At 45.1% G+C, this 13,396-nt stretch overlaps 1 protein-coding gene across 1 annotated transcript in view; it reads left to right on the plus strand.

Annotated features, from left to right (window-relative positions):
- Window positions 1-10,734, plus strand: part of LOC139931010 (mechanosensitive cation channel TMEM63B-like) — a 50,748-nt gene extending 40,014 nt beyond the window's left edge. The window contains exons 19-24 of the mRNA XM_078282735.1: window positions 339-501; window positions 1,317-1,422; window positions 3,271-3,438; window positions 8,878-8,993; window positions 9,437-9,520; window positions 9,723-10,734. Coding sequence (XP_078138861.1) covers window positions 339-501; window positions 1,317-1,422; window positions 3,271-3,438; window positions 8,878-8,993; window positions 9,437-9,520; window positions 9,723-9,914 — 829 coding nt within the window. The 3' untranslated portion in view covers window positions 9,915-10,734. The remainder of the gene's footprint in view (window positions 1-338; window positions 502-1,316; window positions 1,423-3,270; window positions 3,439-8,877; window positions 8,994-9,436; window positions 9,521-9,722) is intronic.
- The last annotated feature ends 2,662 nt before the right edge of the window (window positions 10,735-13,396 follow it).

The following is a 13,396-nucleotide window of genomic DNA, read 5'->3' on the forward strand; positions in this document are numbered from 1 at the left end:
AAAAAATAAAAAAATGATTTTACAAAAAAAAAATCCTAAAATAATCTTGATAAGTCTGGAGACAAGAGAAAATAGCTGAACCAGTCTGTCTTGCAGTGTGTTTAACATATTTAACATATTCTACTGTTGTGTTTATATCCCGTCTCTGTTCTGATTGGGTCAGAGACGCATCGTGCTGCTCTTTGCTGCTGCAGCTCAGTTTCTCTTCAGGAGTCGATAGTTTAGTTTGATCTTCTCTCAAGCCGGTCCGGTCCGGCCGGTCCGGTCCGGTCCGGTCCGGCGGCCAACGGGACATTAAACCTTTAGAGACTGCAGTGTAACGTGTGCTGGTTCTCCAGATGCGTGTTCCTCCCGGACAACGGAGCGTTCTTCGTGAACTACGTCATCGCCTCGGCGTTCATCGGGAACGCCATGGACCTGCTGCGGATCCCCGGCCTGCTGATGTACATGATCCGCCTCTGTCTGGCTCGCTCCGCCGCCGACCGCCGCAACGTCAAGAGGGTGAGCGGGATTTACATTCATGATGCCGCAGTGTTTTACTTTACAGAACTTTACTGTCACGTTTTTATTCATATCGCTTTCTAAGGTTAAAAGCTTTAACCATCATAAAAGCAACATCGACAGCAGCACACGATAAAAGGATCAGATTACTGGGTAGAAACAATAGAATAAATAAATATATAAGTGAAACAATAACTGACTCCTTGTTGCAGGTATAGATGCACAGAATGGTGAATTGTGACAACAAATAGGGATTTTTATTTTCCTTTTTCAGGCTGTTTTACTTAATAATGTTTTACTTAATAACAATAACTTAATTTTTATTAAACAGTCAAACGAAAGCAAATGTCAAACTTGGAAAATAAATTCAAACAAGATAAAAAATAGTAACAGAGGGTAAGTAGTGAAAATAACAGGTTAAAAACACAGCGAGTCTGTAAAGATCAGTTTTAATAAGTGATTTAAAAGATGACAGTAACCTTTGACCTTTTCATTTCATTTTTACTGTCATTTCCGTGTTGAAGCCGCTGTCTGTCCTGTTCTGATCACAACACTTATTATATTTCACTTTATTATAAGATACTGCTAACTCTTCTTCTACTTGTTTTCTTCTTCCTCTACCTCCATTTCTTATATTGTAATATAATGTATTATTATTATTAGTCTTATTATTTTGCACCATGTTGTAGCTGACAGTCTATTCAAACTAGATGATTCAGTTAGTTATACAAGTGCTGGTGGTTTTCCTCATTCAACTTATCTCTCTCTTCTCTCTCTTCTCTCTCTTCTCTCTGTCCCCCCCCCCCCCCCCCCAGCACCAGGCCTATGAGTTCCAGTTTGGAGCAGCCTATGCCTGGATGATGAATGTCTTCACAGTAGTGATGGCTTACAGCATCACCTGTCCCATCATCGTCCCCTTCGGTGAGTTCAACTACACTGCCACTGCACTGCCACTGCACTGCTACTGCACTGCTACTGCACTGCTACTGCACTGGTACTACACTGGTACTGCACTGGTACTGCACTGCCACTGCACTGGTACTGCACTGGTTCTGCACTGGTACTGCACTGGTACTACACTGGTACTGCACTGGTACTGCACTGCCACTGCACTGGTACTGCACTGGTTCTGCACTGGTACTGCACTGGTACTGCACTGCTACTGCACTGGTACTGCACTGGTACTGCACTGGTACTGCACTGGTACTGCACTGGTACTGCACTAGTACTGCACTGCCACTGCACTGGTACTGCACTGGTACTGCACTGCCACTGCACTGGTTCTGCACTGGTACTGCACTGGTACTGCACTAGTACTGCACTGCCACTGCACTGGTACTGCACTGGTACTGCACCGCTACTGCACCGCTACTGCACCGGTACTCCACCGCTACTGCACCGCTACTGCACCGGTACTCCACCGCTACTGCACCGGTACTGTATCGGTACTGCACCGGTACTACATTGGTACTGCACCGGTACTACACTGGTACTTAGGGTTGGGTATCGTTTGGATTTTAACGATTCTGATTCCGATTCTGCTTATCGATTCCGGTTCTTAACGATTCTCGATTACGATTCTTTGAGGGGCGGGGTCAAAACAGGTCACATGCTTATTTCACAGAAAAAACTTTTATTTTTAAAAACCTTTACACAAGTCATATTCAGAAACTTCTAAGTTGTGCGCACATAAAAAAACCCAATAAAGACCCGGGTATTTTTCAAAGTCTTTGTAAGAGTCACAGTCCTCACTCCGACTCCAGTATGGCCGGTATAAGAAAGGTAACGTTATGTATGTTGTCTGTCTCCGGAGCTGTATGTGTGTGTGCAGTTCAGTCCTACCGCACTTGAAGTAGGTGTGGAATACGTGAGTGTTCCTTAGTTCACAGTCTTCTTACTGCAGGCAACAGGTTCTGTATCTTGTGGGCTGGGCTCGCCATCCAGTACTGGAAAAGGGTTTCTCTGGAATATCTGAGATCTCCTCTGAAGTCTCGGACCGTCTTAAGAGGACTCCAACTCAAAAAACCTGACCTATGAATAACGTCAAGATAAAATGACCTTTATGCTAATTCTGTGAGCGTTCCTGATCATAGAGTAAAGCTTATGAAATCAACTTAATGCTCCAATTCACAAACTTCTAACATAGGCAGTTCACTTCAGTTTCACAATCACAATTTCATTCATAACCAACCAAAATAATTAGTTCAGAGAGCTAATACTTTTAGTAAAAACTCAATTGCAGCAAGCGGACTTTTAGATCGCTAACGCTTTTAGCATAACTCAATGGAGTTGAACATAGCGAAAATTAGCATCACGGCTAGCGGACTTTTAGATCGCTAACGCTTTTACCATAACTAAACTAAACTTAGCATAACTAAGAAACAGGAAACTTCTTCTTCTTCTTCTTCTTCTTCTTCGTTGGTTTTACTGGCAGACTACAAACCAAAGGTGCATGCCGCCACCACGGAAACGGAAACTGAAACTAGCGCGAGTGAAATTAGTTTAGGAACCGATAAGCAGAATCGAAATTAAAATGTCTTAATAATTCCTTTGGAATCGGAATTTTGGAACCGGTTCTAATTTGGAACCGGTTCTCGATGCCCAACCCTAGGTACTGCACTGGTACTACACTGGTACTACACTGGTACTGCACTGGTACTGCACTGGTACTACACTGGCACTACACTGCCACTGCACTGGTACTGCACTGGTACTACAGATGTATTTTGGTCTGTCTGGAGCAGCAGCTCACCTCCCGGTCTCCCTCAGGTCTGATGTACATGCTGCTGAAGCACCTGGTGGACCGCTACAACATGTACTACGCCTACCTGCCGTCCAAACTGGACAAGAAGATCCACTCCGGAGCCGTGACCCAGGTGGTGGCAGCGCCCATCCTCTGCCTCTTCTGGCTGCTCTTCTTCTCCACCGTGCGCACAGGTACGACCCTGACCCCGAACCTGACCCCGAACCTGACCCCGAACCTGACCCCGACCCCGAACCTGACCCCAACCTCGACCCCGACCCCGACCCTCACACTCTGACGTCGACTTCATAATGATGAGAAACTCTGTTTGTAAAGCAGCTTCCATGCAGGGTCTGCAGCTCAGTGCTGGACAGAGAAGTAAGAACACAAACAACCATTTAAAACAAGGAAATAACAAAAGAGATAAAAACAATGAGGGTAAAATAATAACAGATAGAAGTAAAATACTCTACGAACCAGTAATCCCTTAAAATACCCTTACATTTACATTTATTCATCCCTTAATTCATGCAAAATCCCCTTAAAATGAGTTAAGGGAGTTATTAATGGAGGAGACCCCATCAAAACCTCCTTAAACTCCCCTTAATGTTTGACTGCTTACTTTCTAATTTAATGTAAAATTCCGGGAGACAGGAACTTTCCATTAATAACTCATTAATAACCTGTAAACCTGCACAAAAGACATGAAAAATCCCTGAATTTCTAGTGTCTCTGTAAATCAACTCATGAATAAATCCCTTATAAACCCATGATACTAACCTTACTTTATTAAAGCTGTTATTTTTAATGGATAATTAATGTTTATGTGATGAGAAATTAAACACATTTCAGGGATAAAATTAAGGGTTTTGGTTTCGTAGTGATAGTAATACAATAATACAAATAAAATAAAGACAAAATAATAATAATAAAAAATAATGCTGATTGACAAAAAATAATATAAAAAAAAATATATATATATATCAGGGAAAGGTTTAGGGAAAGCATTTTTTTAGCATTGAAAGTTTACCGGTCCTTAATGTGTTGAACGTGTTTCATGATCCTGAAACCTGTTGAAACTTCGCCCAAACTTCGCACACCAAAAACAGGATCACACTCCTTATATGGACACGAGACGAGGCGAGGATACCTGCAGGATGACTTAACATATTCAGTCTGGCAGTGGCAAGAAAAGGACCTGACAAGTGAAAATCAAATATAAAAATATATTTCAAACAGGTTTCCTCTTTATTGTAATTCTACACCTTCAACCAGGTAATGTGCAAGTCAGTGGAGATTATTCTTTGCATCAGAATTGTTGCTATTGCTCTCAATATTGTCTGAACGTTATGAGACACTGTACATTTATGCTGTGGATATAAATTAATTAATTTATTAATTGCTATCTATTCATTGCTGCAGGTAAATAATTCACTCACAACTAAATTGATAGCGTTCATAAAGATGATTATTTGCGTGCACTGAAGGATCTTGTCTATCTGTAAAAGCACATTCCCTTCTAGATGCTCCTTATAATGATCGCTCCATCAACAAGAACCGCTCTTATAAACGCTGCATTCATTTCTGCTGCTGGCTGTGTGTGATTTCTGCCTTAAATATGTTCAGACTATCCAGCTAACTTCAGCTTAAACCTGAGTTTTTGCAGGTTTGGGCTTAAGGCTCTGTTGCCCTGGTAACAAGTCTGGCTAAATTGTTAACTCGCTCTGTGAAACTCCTGGAAAAAAATCCTGGACTTATGCCAAATTGTCAACAAACTTATCCGGTTAACTGAGTTAGCCACGTAGCAGTTGGTAGCGAGGTGGCAGCTCAGATGTTCTCACAACAAGAAGGTCCAGGTTCAAATCTCAGCCTGGTTGTTTCTGTGTGGAGTTGCATGTTCTCCTCATGTTCTCCTTATGTTCTTCTCATGTTCTCCTTATGTTCACCTCACATTCTCATTATGTTCTCCTCATGTTCTCCTCATGTTCTCCTCATGTTCTCCTCATGTTCTCCTCATGTTCTCCTCGTGTTCTCCTCATGTTCACCTCGTGTTCTCCTTATGTTCACCTCACGTTCTCCTCATGCTCTCCTCGTGTTCTCTTCATCTTCTCCTCATGTTCTCCTCATATTCTTTTCATGTTCTCCTCATGTTCACCTCATGTTCACCTCATGTTCCCCTCATGTTCTCCTCATGTTCACCTCATGCTCTTGTTACAACCCGGCTCAAGGAAGTAACAATGAGGGAGCCATACGCCAAAGTAAAAGTTAAAACAATGATTTATTAACTAAAACTAAGGGGTAAACAAACACAAACTACATCAAACCAAAAGAACAGAACAAAAGGTGTGCATAGGTGAGGAGAGAGAGAGACACTGATGGTCTGAAGGCTTTTTAAGCCCAATGAGTACACTGGGCCCAGGTGCGCTCCATCAGCTCTGACGACCCCGTCCACCAGGCTCCTGCAAGACGAGCCAGGAGAGTCAGGAGAGTGGGAGGGTTGTCACACCCCCCTCCATAAAAACAGGGTCCCACCAGGAACCCCTGTAACAAACAAAAGACAAGTTTACAAAATTATACACTTCTCCGGCTCGCCTGCCCCTGGCCAGCTTCTTGCCCCGTCCTCAGCAGACCTCGGTACCTAGGCAGCATTTAAGAGGAAGGTAAGAGCAGCACAGGAGAACAGAGACAACACAATTGGGCTTCAAGGCTGGGACAACAGGACCATCACCATGTTGTCCGTCCCTTAACGTGGTGAAGGTTGAGGTTGTACGGTGTAAAGGGCAAGGCAAAGCAACAGGAAAGACTGCACAACAGACTTCCCAGCACAGGTGACCAGACAAACAACTCCCACCCAAAAAGAGATGACACTCACACTGTCATCACCTTGCGGGAGGTGGTGTCGGCAACAATGTTCTCAAACTCGGTGCTAGGTTTTCAGGCTTACCAAGAGGCTGCTTCCAAGCCAGTGTACCCTGCTCAAACAACTGGCCGCAACCCCAGTCTTATGACCGTGAATTGCCCAAAAGTGTGCATAGCTCATCCAACAAAACTGCTCCGAAGTAGGACACCCAACTACTAACAGTAATCCTACTGACACTGTGGCAAGACAAACACCAAAGCCACTGTGCCATAGCAACACCCAAAATGCTAACCAAAAAGCTGCACATCCCTAGTGCAACCCAAGGTAACACACAGTGTTACCCATACAAAGCGTAGTACTGGCCACACCAGCACATTACAAAGATGACACTGGCACACACAAAGACCAAACTGTTATAACAAGAGCAGGTAACTTACAAGCCTTCAGGAAAGCACTTACCAACTGTAAGCCATTAACACTAGCAATATCTAAAGCCATCATAGCTCATGCTTACCCAAGCCAAAATTGCCCAATCCTCAACACTAGCCACAACCAACCACAAAACAGAGCCACCAGAAGAAGCCTAATTACAAAAAAAACAAAAGGACCAAAACATGGCTACAGTGCACCCAGCAGACATGGTTCGGGCAGCCTACCCAAACGGAGCTTCCCCGCTAGCTACCTAACAGTTAACTAGCTAAATTCAACCCTAGTCTTCATGTGAGTACTTGTGGTGGGTATTTACGCACTAAAACCCGCTGGTGCGAGAAAAGTGATCAGCCGACAACCCTCTCGAGACCAGGGACCTGCTCCCGAGACAACTGCTCCTTCCACGTTCGTCACAACACTACCAAAAGGAAACCAGTGAAACCCAAAGGGGAAACACTGCTATGCCTAACAGGGGAAATGCACAATAATGCTCCAAAACTTACCAGGCTAGGCTACCCAAACCAGTACTGCTACACAAGAGCCATACAACACTTACCGAGGTCCCCACAAACAAACATCTCCAGCACTGGTGGATGCCAGAGATGGCTCTCCCCTCACCAACACCACAAAACTACTGGCACATATAAATGATACCAGGCAACAAATGAAACAGGAAATAACTTACCAGTGAGAACACAACAGTAAGCCAAATCATAGCACAAACTAAGCCAAACAAAACCTATACTCTGACGTATAACTCCCCAAAAACACTACCATTGCAGCGCAGCCTCTCACTGACCATGCTAGCAAACGGACTGACAAAGTTAAACAAAACAAACTGAGTGCAAAACGAGGAGTACAAAAACTTAGGACGAGCCCCCATATGTTACAGACATATGGATCCCGGACGAGCCCCCATATGTTTGTAACCTCATGTTCCCCTCATGTTCTCCTCATGTTCTCCTCATGTTCCCCTCATGTTCCCCTCATGAGGTTACAAACATATGGGGGCTCGTCCCCCCAATATGTTTGTAACCTCATGTTCCCCTCATGTTCTCCTCATGTTCCCCTCATGTTCCCCTCATGTTCTCCTCATGTTCTCCTCATGTTCACCTCATGCTCTCCTCATGTTCTTCTGATGTTTACCTCATGCTCTCCTCATGCTCTCCTCATGTTCTTCTCATGTTCTCCTAATGTTCTCCTCATTTTCTCCTCATGTTCTCCTCGTTTTCTCCTCATGCTCTCCTCGTTTTCTCCTCATGTTCACCTCATGCTCTCCTCATGTTCTCCTCATGCTCTCCTCATGCTCTCCTCATGTTCTCCTCATGTTCTCCTCATGCTCTCCTCATGTTCTCCTCATGTTCGCTTGGTTTTCCTCCCACAGTCCAAACACAGGCAGGTCAGGTGGATTGTTGACTCTAAATTGCCCAAAAGCCTGAATGTGAGCGTGAGTGTTTGTCTGCGATGGACTGGCGCCCTGGTCAGGGTGTTTCCCTGCTTTCCGTCCAATGCATGCTGGGATAGGCTCCAGGCCGCGGTGACCCTGAATAGGAATAATGGATGGATGGATGGAGTTGGTCGGGATCCAGTGTCATCATGAGGCAAACAGACTCCAATATGAACAAATTCAACTCTACTTTGAGAAAAGATTTCATTTATGCTTTTCTTTCCTTAAAAGGTCTGAGGCAGCGGTCACTCTGACCGACTGATGACGCTCCGTCCATCAGATTTCCATCTGTTTTGACGGACCGAAAGTTCAACCAGCTGAACTTTTTCTGGACGGACGGATTCGTCAGCGTCCGTTCAGCCAATCAGATTGTTCCTATGTTTGTTCTGTAGAAACTAGCGCCGAACACAGAGACGACGGTCCGACCGAAACAAAGATCAAACAGAGAAAGCCTGGTGTGACGTTGGGATGACTGGAGGTTTTCAGATCAGTTTCTGATTGAGTTTATACTGTAGAGTCTGTTTCTTCATTATGAGCAAAGCTTCCTGTTCTTCTGCCTCGCCGCCATGTTGACGCTCAGAACAAACCAACACACACACATCTATCATCAATAATTCTGTCTGTGTTCTGATGGATCAGTGTGGCCGCCGCCTTGAACTCATTTCCATCAGTTGAAACTACTGTGATGTAACTGTGATGTTTCATGAACAGGAGATTAACTAAACGAAAGGTAAACTAGTTCAGCTGGTTCCCCTCTACATCCTGGACAGGACAGTTTGTTTTGAACCTGTGACCTTTGGACCACGGGACGCTCCGCTCCTCTCCGCCTGGCTGCTCATGTTACTGCAGTTTCCCATGTAGCTCCATGCTAGCTGCTAACGGCTAATCCCCTCCCAGGTTTCAAGACGCCGACCTCCATGTTCACCCTGGTCGTGCTGATCGTCACCATCGTGGTTTGTCTCTCGCACGTCTGCTTCGGACACTTCAAGTACCTCAGCGCTCACAACTACAAGGTACTTTCATTATTACATTGATTTTTAATTAAAGGTGCTATGCGGAGCATTTTAACATCAATCTGCCATTATCATATTGATGTTGGTCTCTTGGTCTAATGACAGTAAACCAATAAGAGTGAAGTCGATTGGTCGCCTCTATCTCATACCAGCAGTATTGTTAGTTCTAGTGTTTCTCCACATTAAGACTACATTTCCCATAAGCCCCGTTGCCTTCTGACTTTTTGGAAGAGAAGCTCACATCTTTTCTATAATGGGAGTTGGAAACGACCTCCTGTTTGTTGTGCTCTTGATCATATCGTATCTTACATGACAGGAGAAGTTTCCCCAAGGGGATCAATAAAGTGCTATCTTATCTATCTTATCTATCTTATCTTAAGTTTAGGCCCTTGGCTTTCTGAAATCATCTCCCTAACCCAGTTTATCTGTCTTCTCTCTCCCAGATTGACACCAAGGAGAACGATGTGGATGGAGTAGAAAATGGACGCCCCGCTCGTCCCTCCTCCTCCCCCACTAATAAATCTCAGGTATGTGGATCAGGAGCAAACCGCATTACAGAAAACTCCATGATCAAGAATAAATGGTTGCTCGCAGTGTGAACTCTGTGAGGTTTTATCAGACTGACTGTCAACCTGTGTGTTGACCCTGTGTGTTGACCCTGTGTGTTGACCCGGTGTGTTGACCCGGTGTGTTGACCCTGTGTTGACCCGGTGTGTTCTCACTCCGCAGCAGCAGCAGCAGCAGATGTACATCGCTCAGGTTCTCCAGGACCCGAACTCGGACGAGCCGGGCGGCGGCAGTGGCGAGGAGGACCGAGGCTCCTCCCAGGACGAGGAGATGCTGAACGGAGGAAACAGCATCAACGAGGCCGACTTCCAGTCGGGGGAGGACAGTCTGATCGCCAACGAGGTTCACCAGTAGCCGGAGGAGGGGGGGTCGGGGGGGTGAAGCACATGCTGTCAGCAGGAGGCATCTCACATCTACACAACAGTCATACAATAGAACTAACTGCAAAACCGGTACACACACACACTGTAATGTAAAAGACTCTGATAGACATCCCAGACACACACACACACACACACACACCTGACCTCAGTGGGCTCTGGAGCCTCAGACTGATCCAGATATATCCGGTTGGCTCCTCCCCCTCCCAGCTCAGCGGCCCGACCCCGACCTTCAACCCCGGCCGGGTCGCCCTCATCACGTCCTGCACATCTGTGGAAACCCTGGAGTCACTGGGATCGAACCTGACATACAAACTAACTCGTAGAAAGACACTGTACATAATCACAAAGCCAAAAGTTTTTCTTTCTTTTTGTTTTTGGGTGGGGGTTGAAACTTTGTGCCTGGGTCGGGTTTCAGTTTCGTCTCTGTCCGTCTCTCTTGTGTCTTGACTCCTGATCCCATGATGGGTTACCGGGACTCGACCTGGCGCTTCGGCTTCAGGCTCGGCCCGGTGGAAGTCGACGCTTCAAGCACACGCGCTCCGAAAGAACCGTTCTCCAACATCAGAATGCAAAGCAACCCCCGAATTCACCAACCGCTCGCTCTCATAGTCGTAGAAGCCTCGCTCGCCCAAACGGATCGCAGTCTCCCTTCCCCGTTTGCTCTGAACACAGTTTTCTTCTGGAACTCGTGGCTTTAGCGTTGAGATGTACGATGAGTTCAAAGGTCATGGATCAGGCTCTTCATCTCACGCTGGCGCTGGTTTGTTGGAAGCATCACCCTGACTCTGTTTGATCAGTCACGCATTCGCTGCACGTTTTTAAAAGTGCTGCGCGGATAAACGTTGACGTCGCCGTCTCTGAGCGATGTCGGTTGTTGCAGAACTGTCGTCAACAGCCAGTGAACTCACCAGATTTCCTCCCAGTCCCAGCAGCACATCTCCTACCTGCTAGATGAGTAGAGTCATCGCTGCTGCCGCTTTGCATTCTGGACCATTTCCACGTCAAACGGACCGCTCCTCGAGGCTGAACTGTCGGACGCAGAGGCAAGCCGCTGACATAACGATGCTCTTTTTTCTTTTCTTGTTTTGATTTCACCTCTACTACCTTAAAACATGAATATGTACACCTGAAAAGGGAATAGGGATTTTTGTGTGTATGTAGGTTTAGTAGGCAAAACTCGAATTCATCAAGAGAACATTATGGAGAACTCTGACAATTCCAGCAGTAGTTCAGTAGTTTGAGCTTGAGTAGATCCGGGAAGAGCAGCGCTTTTCATTCCACAGTCTACCTTCAACACCTGAAGTTGTCAGGACTCTCAAGGGAAAATGTTTGTTTCGTCTGTGTTTTAAAGTGCGCACTGTGTGTCCAGTAGCTTATTGTACACCAACCTCCATCAAGGATTCAAAACGTTACCAACTAACCAAAACACCAGTGGGAAGACATGTTGCTACTTTTCAAATCAGTGTCTTTCAATTATAAACTTGGTCCACAATAGAATTAGGCAAATTAAATGCTTTCCTTCACTTTAGTATGAAAACGCTCATGTTCGTCAAACATATAAATCAAGTTCGATTTCCACATCGTCTACAGATGGAGCCATGAAACAAGTCCCTCTTGTCACTGCATCATTACTGCACTGCAAGCCTAAACCTAAGAGGAATATATTGGAAAATTCTAATTTGGTCTCTTTTCAGCAATATGAAGGCCACCAGCTGCTTGAGAAGCACAAGTTTTGTCATCCAATTCGCCTATTCAGTTCAGTTCAAGAAGGAAAAGGCTTCGGTTTCCACTGCAGTGCTAAAGCAGAAGAGAAGCAGGATGGAGGGACTTCAGGATGGAGCTGCTGCCTCTGTAGGTCGTTAACTACAGTCGTCACTTAGCTGTGAATCTCTTGGTGTCTGACTGCAGCCGGTCCTGATCTTCTGAAGTGAAGCTGTGAAAGAGAAAAGGCAGGCTGGACGCTGCGAAACCAGACCGGCTCAAACCCGAGGTCAGGCTGTACACATCTTCCCCTTAACCTCACCAAGACAGCAGGTGTTGTGTATTTGTAGTGGTTCTCACTTTGAAGAAAATATGGCTTTTGAGGCTCTTTGTTTGCCTTAATCTCTTTACCATCCGTTCACACCGCCAGCAGCTCCTGAAAGTCTCAGAGAGACGCCGGCTGAAGCCGACCACGCTTGCCTCCTTTCCCTGTTTGTCGGCAGAAATGATGCCCCGCCATCACTGAGACACGACCAGAGCTGCAGCTGGCAGCCAGCGAGCTCAAATCGTGCATCGGACAGCAGGATGGTGATGTGGCTGCTGGCTGTCTGAACGCAGACTTGATTAAAGGAATAGTTCACCCAGAAATGAAAATTCTGTCATTATCTACTCACCCCCATGCCAGTAGAAAATCGGGTAAAGTTTGTTAGTCCATACAACAGTCCCGGAGATCCCCGGAAGAAGAACATTGCAGCTTTCTCCAAAACAACTGAAGCTGCAGGAGACCTGTCTTCAGACTTCAAAACATAACAGAAAATAACTATAAAATGTCTCCATGCAGCTCTCACAGCATCATCCAAGTCTCTGGAAGCCAGCAGATCCGTTTACACCATTATTTAGCTGAAATCGCCTCTAGCTGTTATTTCAAAATACGTCAAGTTTGCTGCATGACAGGTAAGACTAGCTCCAATTAGCAGAAACAAGACTTCTGGTTTGGCCGTTTAGCCTTCAAAATAAAAGCGTGAGATTTGAAAATAGGTAGAAATACTCTTTCAAACCAATTACTTTGTATTTAATCGTCAAATTCAATACGTGAGCACCCATATTAATGTTTGATGTCATAATAATAATGAAAAATGCCATAAAATGTGCCATGTTTACCTAGAAATGCTGCAGGTATTACACTGTGCAGAATACATACAGAACAGAGACTAAAGTGGACATCAGACATTCTTCTGGGGATCTCCGGGACTGTTGTATGGAATAACAAACTTTACCCGATTTTCTACTGGCATGGGGGTGAGTAGATAATGACTGAATTTTCATTTTTGGGTGAACTATTCCTTTAAGTTCTCAGGATGTTTGGCCAAACCCCAAACTCATGCAACGGTACATTTTAATAGGTCAAAGAATCCCAATTCTTCTCAATGGTAATTTGAATTTATCAAGGAGGGGTGTGTAAAGGCCTTTTGAGCCTCAAAAGTGAGACTTGGTTTTAAACTGGATTATGTAGCCTTAGTAGAATCTAAGTGAGGGTTGTTGTGTGATAAATATATCCAAACAGCGCCAAGAGTTAGCGACACTTCCTGGTTCTTTGGTTAATCCCATCAACAGTTCGGTGCAGAGCAGCTTGTACTGTACGAAGGTGTGGAAGACACCATGAAGTTAGCTTAGGGCTATCAACAAAGAGGATCCCATTTCTTTGCATCTCAAGAGATGCAGTCGAGGTGCAATCAGACGGGTAGGTGAGTT

Source organism: Centroberyx gerrardi, chromosome 3, assembly GCF_048128805.1.
Source record: "Centroberyx gerrardi isolate f3 chromosome 3, fCenGer3.hap1.cur.20231027, whole genome shotgun sequence".
Classification (NCBI taxonomy): domain Eukaryota; kingdom Metazoa; phylum Chordata; class Actinopteri; order Beryciformes; family Berycidae; genus Centroberyx; species Centroberyx gerrardi.